The sequence below is a fragment of the Diadema setosum genome, chromosome 1 (genome assembly GCF_964275005.1).
Source record: "Diadema setosum chromosome 1, eeDiaSeto1, whole genome shotgun sequence".
NCBI lineage: Eukaryota > Metazoa > Echinodermata > Echinoidea > Diadematoida > Diadematidae > Diadema > Diadema setosum.
In genome coordinates, this window is record NC_092685.1 from 30,443,989 (window position 1) to 30,464,183 (window position 20,195).

At 36.5% G+C, this 20,195-nt stretch overlaps 1 protein-coding gene across 1 annotated transcript in view; it reads left to right on the forward strand.

Moving 5' to 3' along the window:
- LOC140229602 (ribokinase-like) overlaps positions 1-13,037 on the forward strand; it is a 34,668-nt gene extending 21,631 nt beyond the window's left edge. The window contains exons 5-8 of the mRNA XM_072309850.1: positions 1,810-1,974; positions 3,288-3,379; positions 4,716-4,904; positions 12,725-13,037. Of these exons, the coding sequence (XP_072165951.1) occupies positions 1,810-1,974; positions 3,288-3,379; positions 4,716-4,904; positions 12,725-12,901 (623 nt within the window). The 3' untranslated portion in view covers positions 12,902-13,037. The remainder of the gene's footprint in view (positions 1-1,809; positions 1,975-3,287; positions 3,380-4,715; positions 4,905-12,724) is intronic.
- Positions 13,038-20,195: the final 7,158 nt, after the last annotated feature.

A 20,195-nucleotide genomic window follows, 5' to 3' on the forward strand; every position in this document is an offset into this window, starting at 1 on the left:
ACTAGACATTGCTTAATTGATGCAATTATACAATCTAACATGAAGTAGATGAGCAAAGAAAATGGGATTTCATGAGGATTCGAACATGAGACATCAGGATTGCTGGACTGGTGCTCCTACTCGCTGAGCTATGGAAAGCCATGTAGTGTGGTGTTCATCCAAGAAATCCCTTAAAGGACAAGTCCACCTTCATATACATGTGGAATGAGTGAATGCAGCAATATTATTAGAACAAATCAGTGACAGTTTGGGGAAAATCAGACAATCCATTCACAAGTTATGAATTTTCAAAGTGTCTGCGCAGTCACTGCTAGATGGGAAGACTACTACAGTGTATGCTGTCACATGCGTACAACGATATAAGGAAAGTATAAAGAGAATTTTACAAATTTTTATTTTTTGAGAAAAGTGCATATTTCCTTGACTTGTCACTGATGTATGTTAAGGGTAATATTATTCCCCTTGCCTTCTGAAAGAGGCAAGTCAAGGGATCTATTATTATGCGAGAGAAAGGAAAATATGTTGAATTTCCTATATGTTTTCTATATACTGTTGTACACATATGACATCACAAGCTCTAGTAGTCTTCTCATCCAGCAGTGACTGAGCAGAAACTTTAAAAATTCATAACTTTTGAACGGGTTATCCAATTTTCCTCAAACCCTTACTGATGTGTTCTACTAGTATTGCTGCATCCACTCAAATCAGATGTCTATGAAGGTGGACTTGTCCTTTGATTATTAATCTTCTCGTGGTCTGAAGCTTACGAGACCCTGAAATGAACCCCCAAGAATAGAAGTCAACTTTGAGATGAATGTATGGGATCACCGAAGTGATGCAGCTTTTTGAAAGTTTAATGAATGCAAACAAAGGGAAACTAACTAGAAAGATAATGTAAATGAAAAATGAGCAAAGAAAATGGGAATCCAACAAGATTCAAACCCAAGATCTCTAGATCGCTAGACTTGTGCTCTTACCCACTGATGCATGATAGGAGGATTTAAAGTGATATGAAAATTGGTATTAAACCAATTTCTTGCCATTCCCTATGCCACAAGGTAGTGATCACTTTGAAAACTGTCATGATGATAGGACCAGCAAAATATTGTAGAAAAGATTGAGGAAGCTTTGGAGATTATTATACAATGAATGTTAAAAAGAGGAACAAGGAGGGAGGTAATCAAGGATATTTTGTTTTCAGACTTCTTCTTTTTCTTCTTCTACAGACTAAATATTGGGAAATTGATGGAGCAACAAACATTTGAATCTGTAGAGTTCAACATGAAGCTTATTCTATGATACTTCTTCTTTAGCACTGAACATTCCAACTCAGAAAACATTCAATTTTGTTCTATTGTTAACAATACCATACATTGCCAATAGTTAACCTACCATGAATTATGCCTGGAGAACACTGCAGTATGTTTTTGAAATGATGTACATGTATGTTCATTTACACAGCAAGTATATTAGTGTTACCAGAAGAATAAATCTTATACTAATCAAAGCAAAACAATAAACATTTGCATTGTTATTTAAAACTTTTGTGAAAAGTCAATGATGGTTTATCACACAAAACTCCCACCTCTCTCTCTTTCTCTCTCTCTCTCTCTCTCTCTCTCTCTCTCTCTCTCTCTATATATATATATATATATATATATATATAATGTATATATAATATGTATTATTATTGTTATTGTTATTATTATTATTATTATTATTATTGTTGTTGTTATATATATATATATATATATATATATATATATGTATATAATATGAATATATATGTTGATAATATTATTTTATCAGGACAGAACTCGATAGTAATTGTAAGTGGAGCCAACTTCTTGGTGACTGAAACAGAAGTAGAGCAAGCCATATCCCAGATGTCGTCAGCAAAGGTCTTGGTGTGCCAGCTGGAAATTCGACCCGAAATCACCCTGGCTGCTTTGAAGGCTGCCAAAGCAAAAGGCAGTGAGCATTTTTTCAAGAATCTTAAAGGCGCATAGTCCCGGTAGTGTAGAGGGCGCTCTTGATGATATTGCCGATCACCGTTGGAATTGATACGAAGATTGCCGAAGTTGAGCTGTCATCAAGAGTAAAGCTCGTAGGTGTTGCTAGGTAACGTTGCCTTCGTTTTCTTCTCTGCGCATCACGCAGTCTGTAGTAATGCCAGGGTGCATGCATATGTGCTTATTATGACATCACAAAAGAAGTTTGCTAAAGCTGTCATCCCCCTCAGCCGAATCATGAGCTGAACTGTGATCGCACCACTGACTACAGTGGATCGGACTTCTTTGGACTCAGGGAAATGGGCCAAAGCGGAAGCACTAAAGAGGAGTCTATAGCGTAAGTCTCTATAGGAAACTTGCGCCGTGCGCCCGCGTATGCATTTAACTAAACCACCGGGACCATGTGCCTTTAAAGCCTTCTCTCTGGTTGACTTGTACAATGTACACTTAACAGCATTCACACTGCTGGTGGAAAAAAAAAGTACCATTTCTTGTAATAGTTGCTCAGAGGTTGTACCAAAACCTGCCAAACTCATGTGCCAAAAAACAAAGCCAACAGTGCGAATTCTTCAACTCTGCCCATAGTTCCTATGACATGTTACAGTGAGACCACTCACCACAGCAAAATCACAAGGTACATCTCTTGACTTCCATTTGATGTTTGTAGAGTCATGCACAAAATTTGCAGCTAGCCGTGTAGGATTTTGCTGCACTGTAGCAGCAATCAGATGCAGCATGTTGCCAAGCCGATTCATACATTCAGCATTCACTGTAACTCAGATAAGATATGATAAATTAGATAAATGGTGATAAATTCCCCAAAACAGCTTAATAAAGTCTCACATGCTGTACTTTTCATGTAGGATTGATTTTTCAAAATACTGTTTCTGTATGTAATTTCCTGATATGTAAATTTCTTTTGTAGGTGCCAAAATTCATGTACGTGTATTATACAAAGGCAGTGTTTTTGGCAAAGTAAGTACCCTACCAGGTTCAAGGCAAAAAGCTTTTATAGATCAAAGGTCAAGGTCATGTTGTAAAATGATGCTGTTTATGTCGTGCATTTCAGACTCTATACGCATTAAAAAAAAAGAATTTTTCAATTCAATCCAATTCAATATATTGTAGGTTTATTCACAATAAAACAAGAACATGCAACTCAAAAGCTGAAGTGTTCATTTTACTAAACACAATATGAAGATACTTGTATTTTGGGAGGTGAATAAGCTGAACTCTTGTATTGTGTGATTGTTTGCATGTTTGGTTCATTTTCAGTCACAACAATACTGAACCCTGCACCTGGTGTAGCTGGATTAGGAGATGAATTCTACAGCAATGCAGATTTTTTCTGTCCCAATGAGAGTGAGGTATATAATCTTAATTTTTTTTTAATCAATAAAGGGCCAGGGCCCTGTTTTATCAAAAGATATAATCGATTATAAAATCCCTTACCACACAGGCTGCCATAGACTTATGATAGAAATCAACTACTTTGTAATCAATTATAACTCTTCATAAAACAAGACCCAGATCTCTACAGAGGACAGCACAGAAATTGCTTTGTTTGTCAGACTATGATAGGCTTGAAGCACCATGTTTAATTATTAATATACATGTGTATTTTCATCATTTCATCATTTTTCATCATTTTCATATATATCGTCGCTGGGGCGACAAGACCTCGTATCTACAAAATGTCAAATGTTCAGGAGAGCCAAAAAACATGGCGGCCAAAGCACTATAGTGAATGGGATAGCCTTTCCTTTGACATGCCGTGGTGGCTTCATTTATGGGGTAAGACAGTTGGGATTTGGACAGGACACCACTTAACCCATTTTGATCATTAATCCAAAAAAGTAATTTTCACCAAAATTGCAAATACAAGGTCTTGTCACCCCAGCGACGATAAATATATATATATATATATGTATATATATATTGTCCGTCACAGGGATATGCAGAGCTCACATTAGATTTTCTGTTGTGTGAGGTAATTGTTCACCCAATCATAATATCATGAGGTAACATCAGTAATGACATCAGCAGGAAACCAAAACTTCATAGAGGGACAAATGCAGAATGAGTGATATTGTCAAAGGAAGCAGGCAGTAGCTTCATATTTTTGTAATTAACTTTTTCTCTGTATGAAGAACAATACTAACCAGCTGCCATATTAGAATGACAATTTTGATTACCCAGCTTAAGCAAAGTATGACAGTAAGAGAGTTCATATTTTGCAATTGTCTTTGACGTTTAAACTATTTGTCCCATTAATCATACATGTGCATTCGAAAATTGTTTATATTATTTATGTACTTTGTATGTGTTTAGGAAGCAAACTAAACTGATCTTGATATTGTCATATGATACATGAGGGATAAAAGAAGTAAATGTTCTTTTAACCCGTTGAGGACCAGTCCTGAGTGTACTCGGGCAAGTGTTTGTGGGGAAATGCGTGTTGCAGCAAAATCAGCCCGTCCTCAATGGGTTTTTATTGCATTCGACAATGGTAGCTTGTTCTAACACTGAAAAAGATCCTTAATTGTGTTCTCTGGTGTTGGTGTCCACCCTGTTAAAATGAACACCACCAGTGTTGGTATGACCTTTTGTTCTTTATAGCAGGTGAAAAAGGATAATAAGTGGTATGGTTTCTTCAAAGATTTTGAAGTCAGATGATTTAAAAATGCTTCAATTTGCTCGCAGGCGGAGGTATTGACGGGTCTACCCGTTACCACGGTCGATGAAGCCAAGACGGCCAGTGTGGCTCTCCTGCAGAAGGGTTGTAAGGCAGTGGTTATCACGCTGGGTGGAGACGGGATCGTTTACCTCACCATGGACGCTCAGTCTCCTGTTCACTTACCAGTCACACCTGTTCAGGCAGTGGATACTACAGTAAGTCGGTCTTTAAATCTTCAGCATCGTAATTGAAAGAGATCGAGAAAACCCCGACAAGAACCCACATAAAGAAAATATGAAGAGAATTCCACAAAATTGGTTCTTTAATGAAAGGTACACGTTCCTGGCACAAAAGGCAAACTGAGCACCTGTGTAAATGATGTCAGTGATTGCATCATCGATATACATTTCCTCCTGAGTTCCAGATATCTTGCACATAGTCAATTTACCTATTATGGTCAGAAATATAATAATGAAGATTATCATTATATACATCAACTTCCAATATTGAAAAAAAAAAACCCACCAACATAAATATTGATTGTAGAGGGAGGATTTACAGAAGAGAAGGGGAAGGGAAAAATAATGAAGGAACACGGTGCATGACAGCTCATAAATGACATAAACAAAACATCAACAGCTGTTATATCACAAGTCAGAAAACTAAGATCCCAAGATGAGGTGATGATGATGACTGTGATAATGAATAGGAAGATGACAATAATTATGGTGGTGAAGCTGATAATGGAGATGGTGATAATGTTGTTGTGGAGATGATAATGATAATGATGCAAGTGAGAACTGTGGTGATATAAGATATGGGATCTTCAGTACAGTTTCACTCTAATCATCTGCATCAATTCCAATAAACGGTTACTATTGAAAACTCTTATTGCAATGGACTGAAAGAATTCAGATGATACGATACTGTTTTTTTTTCCTGCATTGTGCAGACAGGTGATTGGTGATCAACAAATTTCATAACTCAAATTTTAAAAAATTACCATAACTTTGGGCATGCTGTGTTAGTAATCCACTCAATCACTTGAGTGGGTATGTAAGTTTTTTTTTTCTATCTAATGGAATTAGTCCTGTTATAATCAAGAAAAACAATTATACACAAAACCAATGAAATTTTGTGATAGAGATCCCAAGAAAGTTGAACTGTAGGTACACTCTGCTGACCCTATATGTAGGTCCGCACTTCTCAACCAATGGGCCGCAATGTCGGCCAAAAATAAAATAAAGAAGATTAAGATGTGATCTGACTCGGCGTCGGTTGAAAAAGGTAGAGAAGCACAGTTATAGATATAAATAATTTTCTTTAAAGAAAAAAAAAAGGTTGGGAAGCACAGTTACAAATTATTGACTTCAAAGCAACAAATATTGTTTACAAAATCTGAGTGATTGCAGGTGAATTGCTACAAATCTATTTCCTTTCACTTTCTTGTAGTATCACGGATATTTAATTATAATAATAATAAGGTCTTATTTACCTAGGGTAACCTCTTCAGTGTTGCCACTGGTCTACCAGAGGGCCCTGCCATTATTATTACCCCAGGTACCCATTTATACACTTGGGTTGAGAGGGACATGGTGGGTAAAACATCTTGTTCAGGGACGTAAGCGCTGGGCGGGATTCGAATTCGGAGCTCGTACACAAAAAAATTATGCTTATAAAGGGCTGGTGACGCTTGATATTGATTCTTCAATACTTTCAACTTTTACGTCTAAAGTATTGTGACAGTGGCACTTGGATTTTTATTTAAATTCCCCCCTTAAGAAATGGACTAAGCTACAATTGTCAGCTACCGAGTATTTAGCCTGCTGAAGGTACTGTGTATTTTTTTCCCAACAATTATCCACTTTGATGCTAGCCAGATTGCTTGTTTAAGCCAGCAAACGTGAACCTAGTAGGTTTCATTACATGCAGAAAATTGAGCAGAAAATTTGTCAAGTATCGAAGAATCAATATCAGATGTCACCAGCCCTTTATAAGCATCATTTTGTGTGTGTGTGTGTGTACGAGCTGGATTCGTGAGGTAAAGTCTTCACTAGTTTCGTTTACAATATATAGCCTGACTAATGTAATTAATCCCTATACATACGTATATATATATATATATATATATATATATATATATATATATATATATATATATATATATATATATTTATATATACATATATATATACAGCAGAGATGCCAATTTTCTCCACTGGTTGGGAGTGAGAAACTGCAATTTTACGAAACAATCTAAGGGGCAGGATGGAGCAGATGCCCCTCCCCATTGAGCTTTTTCATTTTGGAATAAGACCCCGTTTACAGTGCGAGGCTCGGCCGCGGCTCGGCCGCGGCCTTGCCCAGCCCCGCTTCAGTGTAAACGCACAAAAGGCCAAATGCGAGGCCAAAATTGGCCTCGCATTTGGCCTCGCTCTGGAGGTGGTCTCGGCCGCGGCCGAGCCGCGGCCGAGCCCGGCCTTTTCTTGGTGTAAACGCAAACTGGGCCAAATGCGCGGCCAATTGCGCGGCCAATTTTAGTCTGGCTTCCAAACCCTCTGCCTGTATCTTTCGCTATTCAGGATATTAACCCCCTCAACGTCGAAAACTAGTATAGTTTAAGGTGGTTTTGTCCTGCAAAGGATTCTTTCCTTCGGCAAAGGCCTTTGCCCGAACGGCGACTTCGTCGCCACGGAATTCATTTGGCAAAGGGTCTGAAAACCAGACAATACCAAATTGCATTTGTTTACAAGCAGAGCGCCACTACGACAAAATATTGAAAGGTTTGAATCAAAAGCACGGCCGAGCCCAGCAGTGTAAACGGACAAAATTGCGAGGCTCGGCCGCGCAATTGAGGCCGGGTTTTCCCCGCACTGTAAACGGGGTCTAAGAGTTTGGCATACATTTTCATGATTTTTATGATACATTTTTACTTGCATTATTCTCATCTATTCGTTATGAAGGATGGTTCTGCGAGACATCATTTTGAGCATTCTTGCCAAAAATTTTTTTGTCAAGGGTGAACACCTCGTGAATGAGTTTAGAATGTATGACTATGACATGACTTAGTATATATATGGTAGAATTTTTAGAGACGTCTTTGAATTATTCATTCAGAAAGGGAAATACATAATGCAGCTGTAAGATACAGCTATGCAGGTACATTCTACCAAACAAAAGAATAAAGAAAAACTTTGCTTTACTCAGTTCAGCATAAAGCCGGGCTTCTCAGCTAATATTTATTATTGATCTACCTGCCACATTTTTCTTTTTTTCTTCTTCTTTCTGGGAGGCATGAGAAAATGATTGGTGGGCAGGTGAGCGTGAGATGGGTTGCAGGAGAGTGAGATTCACACTGTAGGCATGAGACTTGGTAGATCTGAATACAGTCAAACCTGACTACAGTGTATATCGGCCAACCATGAGAAATAAAAAGAGTGACCATTGTGGACAACACATAGTCGCTGTAAAGAAGTACTAATTGTGTACATTTCATGTGTTTCGCATGCATTTTACATGTTCATTGTATCATTGTATTCATGTGAAAGTACTTCCATGAGCATGTATTTATAGTATATAATGTGTATGTGTATATGCTGGGCTCAACCTGAGCAGTGGCCCAGGGCCACCCAAAATAGATGCCAGGCCACCACTTTTTAAGGGAAGACATTTGATGGTTGCCCAATTGGGCCACCAAATTTCATTGTTAGGCCACCAAAAGAAACATACTTGCCAACTAGTAAGATTTTTTACGTTAAAAATAGCAAAATCAGATTTTCTGTCAGAGAGATCAGATTTTTAAAAAATATTCAGATATACCTTTCATGTGTATTTTCTGAAGATTTGACCGAAAGTAAGATTTTCAACTCCAGTTTGCATAGAAAATAAGATTTTTGCAATCCATGAGTAAGATATTTCATCTTGAAATGTTGGCAGGTATGAAAGAAAAAGTTAGTGTTAAGCCTTGTATAGGTATGCATGTGTTCATGCATTTAAAGGGGCATTCTAGAGAATTTTCATAATTTCACATCATGTAGTACATAAATCGACAGTTCCATGTATAGATTTGTGGAATTTATTGAGGTCTTTGAGCAGAGAAACCAATACTCTGAAAAATCTTCGACAAATTACACTGAACAGTTTTGATGACATGGGAGCCTCACGTATTTCAGAAATGTAGCAGTATAATTCCATTACAATACCGCTTGATTGACAAGTTCACCTGTGCAGAATGTATATATGCATACCTTCTTCATTTGTTCTGCTTCCTTGAGCCCCAACTCATGCATTCCTAAGTTGAGGCTGCATGTCATCATCCTTGTTCATTGCAATTTGTTATAAATGTTGAGAACATTCTTATTCCTCATCCCAATCACTATAAATTCTGAACCTCTATAAAAATCTGAAAATCATCCGGAGGTCTCCATTTTATAATGCCGTTATCAATTGAGCTGATTGCACAGTACCATGCACACAGCAAGCATGCTTTTCACGAGTGCATTACATGTACCTGAATGGCTAGTGAATCAATGAATGGTTCACCATGGATGACAGCCACGGCTGCAAAGCAGAAAAGCAGACAAATATAAACAAGTTAATATCTACTGCAGAAAACAGAATGAGTGGCCACTGGCCACATTAGACATGTGTGCCGCTATGCACAGGGTCTTAACATGGTTGCTGAGATAGGTTGAACTGTTTGTGTGTATATATATTTGCATGTATACACACACATTCAAATTCAAATTTCTTGTTCGTCCACCTTTTCTCTTTCTTTTCTTGTAAGGATCATTCCAGACAATTTATTTATTTTCACATCAGGTCGAAAAGAAACCAATAATGTCATGTACAGATGTGTTGAATTCTTGTGGTCCTTGGGCAGATAAACCAATGCTCTGAAAAAAAAAAAACAAAAAAAAAACATAATACACTGAACAGGGATGATGACATAGGAGTTTCACACATTCCAATAATGTAGGAATGTAATTCCATTTCAGTAAGTTCACGCCTGTGTAGACTTTATGCATGCTTTCCTCTTTTGTTCTGTTTCCTTGAGCACCCAATCATGCATTCTGACATGAAGCCCCTATGTCATCACCTTTGTTCATTGCGATTTACTATGAATTTAGAAAACATTCTTATTCCTTATCCCAATCACTGTAAATTCTGAAACTCTGTATCCAGTATGTATTTGTAGATGTTCAAATGCAAAAGTCTAAATATCATCTGGAGGTCTCCTTTTATTGCTTGTGAGTCTTTATTTTTTATTCTTCTTTAATAAAAGGTGTAGAGGACAAGTATACTCTAGATAATATTGGACAGATCGATGGGGAAAAATATGGACTGCTATGGGCAACATGGCCAATTTAATACATTTTGTTTGATGTAACAAACATGGAATGGTAAAAAACAAGGCTCCCTGTCGACATGGTTATTATGTTCAGGACATTTTAGCATTTCAAGTCGCGAAGTTCTGTGCCACTTATCTCTGTTTGGAAATGCGAAATTGCAGAGAATGATAGGACCTAATACATAGCAAGTGCAAAAACAACTTTGAATAATAGCTTTTCATAATATTCTTGATACTTGAATGTGCGTTTGTTTGTTTTTATGTCATGTTGGAAGTTTAAAACAGGAACCTACTTTCCCATTATCTTTATTTCTCAGGCACACACACAGACACAAAATGATGCATTAGAAGCTCACGACAACTTGACAAAGAGTTGGATGTTTTCTTTGAAATAAAAGACCACCCACTGATGTTAGTGTACTTCATGACATTGTGCTAAATGTAGTAATTTAGATAATGCATTCACCATCTACTTAAGTACTGTGAAATAAGGTCCATTCAAGCCAACCAGGAGAAGACATCCCTCAGTGTTAATGAGCACACTTACACTAAGACAGGATCTCACCCACAATTAATGCCATCATTTTGTATCCTTTGTTCACATTTTTCAACACTTTTTTTTTTCTGGTAGAAAGAAAGATTGCAAAACAAACAAATATGCAGTCAGTTGATGGCATGTGTTTTAGGAAAGGACGTAATACATGTAGTAGCTCCTACTTTTCTTTCTACCCCTCAAAAAGGGGTATTATCAACTTTCTTGAGGCTTTAATAATAGTTGCTGTATAAAATGTATGAGAAAAATAACATACACATTTGCTCCCACTGTTTCTCAAAGAACAAGATCCAGCGTGGGAAAAATGATATACACATTCACTTTCACTGTCTCTCAGAAAAAAAGATCCAGAGGATCATCAATGGCCAGTTCTCAGTAGTGCACTGTGATCCGTGTATGACACTAATGCCGTGTATGTTTGTAGATAATTCATCTTGCCCAAGATGTATTGACAATTCAATCTTTTTCCTGAGAGGTACCTGGAGGAGCTCTATGGAAGTTAAGATATCTTGCTAGATCAAAGATTATGTGTGAATTTTATCCTTTTCACAATTTGCGCCCATTAAAAAAAGAAAAGAAAAAAACCCCACTAATCTTGCGTTACGATATGTTCTGATCACAATGCATGAATAAACGGCAATGACCAGGAATACCTTCCAACATAGGGTATGAAATATACTAAGTCTTTCAGAGGGAGCATCGAACGCTGGTAAAAATGACAATTTGGTCATAATTTTGATTATGCTGTTCACACAGTGAGAACTAGGGCCTACTTTGTCACAATATCACATTCACAATCAAAATCAGATTGTGGAGTTATTGCTAATAATGGATGTTTATAATGAAGTTGTCGTGTTTCCATGTCCTTTATTTTGTTTTGTTTGTTTGTTTGTTTGTTTTTGTTTATTTGTTTGTCTGTTTTGAGAGGAGGGGGATGTTGGTGTTGTGTCTTGCTGGTTTGTTTCAACAGTTAATACTTGTCTCGTGTAACCAAAGAGAAATCCTGTGGTTACAACACTGACGGAACTGCCAAGCCTTTCACTTAATAAGCGACGTGTATTATAAAAGCATAAACGAAAAGCAAAACAAGATTCTTGCGAAGAAACAAATCCGTTGGCTTTTAGTGTCAGCTTTTATATGAATATTTACATGCACGGCTATACAAAGCAACATCCCATAATTTCCTGAAAAAAACTTTGGTTGTGTAAAGACTGTTTTCAGTTACGTGTTTAAAATCAAATGCATAATTTCTATAGGAGTGAAATTGCTCCCACACATACATGGCACACATACAGGCATCTCACATCAGAGAATATGTTTAATTCCATGAAAACTGTTTTCACATCACGGTACTAGACAGTCATGAACAGGTCATGTCAGGATTAGGTTTCAGCATTTGCAATAGAGTGGCCCAATTTTTGCTCTCGCCAAAAAATTGAAACATTTTTAAATAAATGGATAAACAGATAACATTTTGTAAAATCCAATATTGCGAAAATCTAATGTGTATACAAAGGTACTTTAATCGGCATCAGCAGCGCTTGTTTATACAGTCACTTATGATAACACTGAAAAGGAAAAGCAACAAGTGTTATGGTTACTTTCAGACTTTTGCGGGCAATGTGAGATGTAGGGCATTTGCAGAGGGCTGTGACTTTGTGTAGGCAATGTTATTGATTTCCTAGTTTAATAAGGATTGTGAGCAATAAGCTTGTTGAACCCAAGATGTAATATACCTTAGGTTGTAACCAGCGTGTTATTTCCCTATTATACTGATGAACTGCACACACCATATGACAATAAGACCGAGCCAAGTCACTCCTATTGGAAGGTTTTCTGAGTATCTAAACTTTGATAAACCAGTCCTTCCAAATTTATAACAGCAACAACAACAACAACCACAACAAAGCAGGTGTGTACTAAAACTGTGCGTTCTGCGGTCAAAAGTAAAGCATGCTAGCTTGAGTGATACTTCATGCTTGTCAGAAAGTGAAAAAAAAATCATAAATTTTATGATAAAAATGTAAACCTTTTTTTTTGTCAATTTTCATGCCAAATGAGGAGAATAAGTATTCTGCGACATGATATGGAAGCTTTGTGTGAGAAAGAATTTTAAAACTTTTCTTGTCCAGGGAGCGGGAGATGCCTTCATTGGATCGTTTGCATACTTTTTGGCTCATCATGCCGCACTGCCACTGGATGAAATCCTCCGCCGAGCTTGCCGAATAGCCACAATCAGTGTCCTTCAGCCTGGTACTCAGACCAGTTTTCCATGGAGGAAAGACCTACCGGAAGAGCTCTTATCTTAAAGGGGGGAAATTTGTACCAAATATGATGTGTGGATTTAATGAATAGAAAAATACATGTCTGTACAGTATAAAAGCTAGCACACATTATTGAAGTTTGATAAAAGTCAGATAATAGTCAGATAATCCATTTCAAAGGTTATATAATTATGAAGTTTTGTTAAATTGCATGTGCTATCATGGCTTGATAAGAAAACTACAACAATTTCATGTGTCACAGTAGGGCACTATATAAAAGAGTAAAAGAGAATTCCAAGAATTTAATTCTTTAAGAATAAAAGTACACATTAACTGAAACTCGTCACTGACATTGTATATTCAAGGTTATATTTCCCCTACCCTGCCTTTTGAAAAGGATCAAGTCCTTTTTGCTTATGCTTGAAAAATGAAAATATGCAAAAGTTGAATTCTTTTTCTATTTTCTTTATATCGTTGCCCTACTGTGATATCACAGACCCTTTTAGTCCTGTGATTATTGACTGCACATGGATCTAACTAAACCTTTAAAATTGCATTTAACTTTTGAACAGATATGCAAATTTTCCGCAAACTTCACTAATGTGTACTGCTATTATTTTTACATTCACTTAACCCATGTTCACATTTGGAGTAAATTCCCATTTAATAAAAACTCTACTGTCAGAAGTGTTTTGTGATCAATAATTAGAGCTCAGTTACTATCAAAGGTCCTTTGTGTAGTCTTCTGTTGGAATGTTATTTTACTGTAGTGAACAAATTTAATGTGAGCTTGATTTAAGATGTGTCTTAACTGGTGCCAAACATACTGTAACTTCACTTCAAAAAGATATTGATAAGGTAGCATGTACAAAGTCTTCACAAATACCAGTATTGATAGATAACGCATTTGATATTGTTGCAAGTAGGCCTAGCTACATTTTTCTCATTTACCTCAAACTACCATCAATGCCATTTATTGAAGAGGGTTGTTCATTAACATCTAAACTGCACAGAAAGAGTGCAGGAATCATATGCACAAACTCGTGTCCAGTTCTTAAAACATTTGGGGATTTTTTTTTTTTTCTGTGGAGGAGACTGATACCAAGCCGTCATTTCTTATGTAATGAAGTTTATAAGTGTAAGTGCAATTGTTTTGAATGGCATTGTTGACGTCGTACGTAGTCATAGCAGGGATAAAAATAGTATTATTTCTGTTTTGCACTTTGAATTCTTACATTTTCTGTTTTTGTATTGTATTGCTCTGTTTTGTTTTGTTTTTTATTAATGGACTTTTTGCAAGGGAGGCCAAGGGGGCATTCTCAAACTAATTATGGAATGTCATTAATTTGATACATAAACAAGGACAAAATGGGATACTCTGATTACGAGACATACAATGGTCATGTACACTGTATTTAAGTTTCCCAGTTTTCATACTACAAGTGTATGTGAAAATGCACCTCACTTACATGTATTGTATAATGGGACAGTGATTATACATGTACATCTGTTTACATTATGAATTGATCCGGAGAAAAATCTAAGTAGAGGAATAAGAAGTGTAAAAAATCTGATAGAATGGGATGTTCTTTAATGTTCACATTATCTAGTGACGTAATTCTTCTCATGGAACTTAAGTGCCACTAAATGTGCCTTCTCAAGCAATTGTAACATCATTTTCATTGAAAATTTGGTATTGGTGAAAATTAAAGACGGACTCTTCTTTTTATGGCTCCATCCCGAAGGGTGGAGGAGTCAATATAGTTACATAGATTGTCTGTCCATCATTTATCTCGTGATTGTGTATGAAGAAAAAGCATTCTATACTTTTACTTGGTGCCTGGTCTAGGTATGTTAGTTGAGGCGTATAGAGGCATTGATTAGATATCGGGGCCATTTCATGCAATGTCAAATGTCAGAGGACCTTGACTTTGGCTAAATATGGCATTTTTACTTTTTTGAGAAATTCCTAATGGTAACTGAATTTGATGGGAAGGGTAGGAAAAAAGAAACTAACAATTCCATTGAATTGATAGTGGGGGAGGTCAGAGGTCAATATCAAAAGTTACTGTTCTTTTGCCAAAAAGTCGTTTCCAGTCATTACTTCAGTGAGACATTTCCAGTGATGTCAGTGGAATAATAGGTAAAAAATAAATAGCCCTTGGTTTCAAAATTCATTTTTGAGCAAAAGATTCTGCTAGAAATAATGTCCATTAGCACTACCATTTTAATGAGGATGGTAACATTGGATTGAGATTGGGTGAAAAAACAGGGATGGAAAGTCAAATTGAGAGGTCTCAAAATTCATCTTGAATGTCATTTTCTAGCCATAAATTGCACACGGTAGGGCCCACGAGTTCGAGAAAATTATGTTGAGGAATGAATACAAAGGATTTGGAAAAAAAAAAACTATTTCTTTTGAGCTAATGGGGTGAAAGGTCAATACTCCATCAGTTGTTAAAGGGACTTTACACTGTACAGTACTGGTTGAGGTGGGGATTCAGGTTTATACTATTCCTAAGTGAGGTAGTGAGAAACCTCTTATGAAATATGAAATAGCATGTAATTTTAAGAAGGATTCAACGTTTATTTGATGAAAATTGGTTTTGAAATGGCTGAGATATCCAAAAAAGTGACAATAATAAAAGGCGACAAGCCACGCCTTTTATTACGATCTCTTTGTTTCACCTTGTTTTTTTTTTGTTTTTTTTTTTTTGGATATCTCAGCCATTTCAAAACCGATTTTCATCAAATAAACGTTGAACCCCTTAGAATTGCATGCTCTTTGACATCTCATAGAGTGGTTTCTGAATATCTTGCAAAACGTTAAAAGCTAAATTCTTACCTCAACCAGAACTGTACACACCCTTTAAGATCAATGAGCTTCATTAAAATATGAATGAAGGCCATTTTTTTTTTTTTTGGTAGATGTAGTGACTGCGCTAAATATGGAGGCATCCAAGCCGACGGTGACAGTCGAATAGCTCTTTTGTTTTCTGTTTTGTTACTTTTTTTTGGGGGGGGGGGGTGGAGGGGGTGTCTCTGCTATAGGTATTATTCCGCATCAAGGAATAATGCAATGCTCGTCGTCGTCCTCATTCTTTGTTGTTGTTGTTGTTGTTGTTTTTTTTGGTTTTTTTGGGGGGGTTTGGTTTTATTTTATTTTATTTTTATTATTTTTTTTTTTTTTTTTGCTGTTACGTTTTTAAGGGGATGGCTAGTAACTGATCAGTGGGAATGCTGATGGTGGATGATTGTTCCAATCCTTATGGGATTCATTTAAGAGTACATTATATGTATCTATTGTTGTGTGAAAATGATTTGTTTCAGAATGGTCTCATATTCAAGTAATGTGCAGTTTAATGTTTCCAGGTTAGCATGCCTGTACAGTGACGAGGCGATAATCAAGGAATACATTATGTATCAGTGCGAGGAGAAATGGTATTGTGCTCTCCCATTATTCATTAAACCGCACCACTCTCGTTTGGACTTTGCGTTTCCCATCCGTACAGGATTCACATTCGCCATCAGTTTCCCGTTAACGATCGCCCCTTTAAAGATGTCTTCAACGTAGACCGTCTGTATTCTGTGATTCCATTTGTGATTTTTGTGAGGAGCGAGGTTACCATGTACTCGAATTCTGGTGAACTTCCATCCAATACCAAGCCATCATAATACAGCCATGTTGCAATAAACATGAAATAAGAATTTTCATTGAAGAAATGATCGTTATTTAGACAAGTTTCATCAGATTCATTTCTCCGGATTGGCTTACTCCTTTATGATGGATTTGTTCACATGATATGCTTTTCATATATGACCGATGTATACTTTCCTTTGTGTTTGTGTTTGTGTGTGTGTGTTTGTGTGTGTGTGTTCCTATATGCATTATATTATACATTGTACTAGGTGTTAAAAAAAAACCCACATTTCCACTTTTGACCGTTACCACATTTACATGTAGTTCGAAAACTATGTACAGTATCAGATAACACTGTCATTGATATGAGTAACAACTTAATAGTGTACAATGTTGGAGGTGATTTGAAAGCCTAAATCAGTTCGTCTTATCCATGATAAATTTTAAAGTTAGTTTCCAGAATTCGGTCAAATTTGAACCCTCTGTACAAAATTGAACTTGACACAGGAACCAGTGATGTGTATGTGAGTGTGTGCTTACAATGACCCTGAACAATGGACATGAATATCACCTTTTCAGAGCTCTGCTGACGAGGCTTCTGGTCTCTTGCCCCAAGGCACATGAATGCTTTATTAATAATTCATGATGGATTGCCTTGGGCACTGCTAGTCTGAATTCATGGTAAATGGTAAAATACATGCTCATGAAAAAAACAAAAAACAACAACACATGGAAACATGTGCTTGCATACATTACATTTCGGGATGAATAAAGACTAGCTGTAATAGTGGAATTCCTCATGAATAAATGATAAAGCATTCAAACCCTGGCGATTGTCTGGGTTTTAACGACACACTCCCACAGTACATAGCAATTAACCTTTGTGCAAAGTTAAAGTTTGTACAGATGGTTGAAAATAGAGCAAAATCTGAACCCTAAGTTAAAATGTAATCTTGAATTTAATGAAACTGAGTTACGCTTTCATTTTTAAATTACATGTACCTCCAACAAAATTTTACACTTTTCAGGTATTGCTCATATCAATGTGCTATATGATATTTAGTTTATGAACTATTAGGGATCAAAAGTGGATTTTTTTTTGTAACACCTAATATTAAATTACATCATACGATATATTGTATTACATTAAATGGGTTAGTCAAATACGGGTTAGGAGCATTGGTTATGTTCGCCATGGGAGAGGAGAACATTTTTGTAATGTTCTCCCATGGGAAAACATTTTCACGTAACAAAATGACAGAAGGACCCGCGTACAGTGAATTTGGCTCTTCGCGAGCGATCGAGTACGTTGTGCTGGTGGTTGACGTTGACGTATGTGTACGATCTTTGATTTGACGTATTTTTTTTAACCCATAGGAACAGATGATGACTTTTGTTGTCAGGAGCATGCACCAAACGTTCTACCCTCACGTTTTGAAATGCTATTGAGGGAGGTTATAAGTCCCGAGACGAAACCTTCGTTTAGAACATTCGGTATGTTCCCTCCCCCGCCAGTCATCATCTATGTGATATAATATTATATATATATATATATATATATATATATATATATATATATATATATATATATATACATACATATATATATATATTATATTTATATATATATGATATATATATGTATGTATATATATATATATATATATATATATATATATATATATATATATATATTATATTATATGATGAAGAGTTCCTTTTCAGAGGTGCTAAATCCACGTTTGATGGTAAGGAGAAAACTTGGATTTTTATTTCAAATGCTTCGAAGTGTTTTCGTGCAATGACTGTATGTCCCGTAACCAACCTCATTATGGAATAAAGAAAATGTGCTCTGGAAACAAAGTGCTGACACTGATTTTAAGGAATTGATATTCTTTTAAATTCGTGGATTTAGCGCTTTGATTACGTATTCATAATCATTACGATTTGAACAGTGGTTTAGGTTGCTCTTGACAACAAAGAAACTCTCCTGAGGCTTGTCCGACACAGCGACAACTAATTGATGCTAATACTGTAGTGAACAGATCTACTGGAATTAATGTCCATTGTCTTCCTTTGTCCTCTGATGAATCAAGCAAATAAAATGGTGAATGAAACACCCCTATTTCACCAAACTTACATAATATAGTTCAGGTAACCCCTGAACAGAGAGTGATTATCGTTACCAAATTTCTTGAGACAAGGAATTATAAATTCAGGAATGCTTTCCCTGATTGGGAACCTCCGTCAAAACCGAACATCTCGTCAAATGTGATGAAATATCAAGATCAAGGCACAAGCCTGAATAGGAGCAATTAATGGTAATACTGGAAGAAGACGCTCAGTGCAAACTGCAGACAACATCGATGCAGTTACCAGTAATTTCACGTCTAACCAAGGAATATCAGTGCTAGGAGAAATGGTATTGTGCTCTCCCATCATTCATTAAACCGCACCACTCTCGTTTGGACTTTACGTTTCCATCCGTACAGGATTCACATTCGCCATCAGTTTCCCTACAGATTTATGGAGGAGGCGAGATTTTGCGCAGTGGTTACTGAGAATAGACGTCAACGCAACCCAAGGTTCCTTGGTACCTAATCATTGGTGATGAGGCGACATTCGCCATGAACAGAAATGTCAACACCCACGATGTTCTGCAGTACGCCACGGCACATTATCCAGAATTTTTCGTAATGGCAATGTTTACCATTAGTTGAGAGAAGATTTCCGTTGCAGTTTGTGGCAATGGCGTTCTCGGACTGTCCTATTAGCGGGAAATGAACGACCAAGTATATCTCCAGATGATAAATGAGCATGTGGTACGCCAGCATGAAATGCATTTTAACAATGATTACATAGACTGTAACACTTGAAATTGTGTGGTGGATGTAAGATGGAGCACCAGCTCACAGACTTTTCGCTGACAGGAATCGGTTTCTGGAATTTTTTGAAGACAGAGTTATCGCCCTAAATTCCGCAATGGTGTGCGGAGTACGTGTCTAAGCCAAAATAAAGTGTAGCAAATGGATTTTGTTATTTATTTATCTTCATCATCCTATTAAAAAGTGATGAATGAATAGATAATCTTGATTAACTAATTCTATAAAGAGCATTATTAGCGAAAGTCTATTAAATGGTATACTGTCAAAATGTGTTTTCAGTTATACGCCTAAAGGCAAAAAAAAAAAATGTAGCAAATGGTATTCGACATTAAATTTTCAAAGTCAAGTTACACAGAGATGAGTGAAAAAAGAATAAGTTGGACTATATGTGTGATATTTGGAAGAACATAGCAAAAGTTTATTAAAAATACAAAGGTTTATTTTGACAGTATGTTTTCAGTACGCCAAAAAGCCAAATGACCTAACAATGTAGACAATGTTTCTGTGTGTGTGTGTGTGTGTGTGTGTGTGTGTGTGTGTTTTGAGAAAGTCACAGACCACAGAGATGAATGAATGATTAAGTTAGATTAATCTAATATTTGAAAGAGCATAATTAGTGAAAATCTTTCTTTTTTTGAAACATGTGAATTCAGTTTCACGCCAAAAGACCAACATGGCAAAAAGTGTAGCAAATGGTTGTTGATATTGATGTATCATTTGATTTTGAAAGAGCATAGGTCAAAGTTTACTTTGAACATGTTCCTTCAATCGTTCGCTCCATTAGCACTGCTGCCGCACATTAAGCCCTTATTTT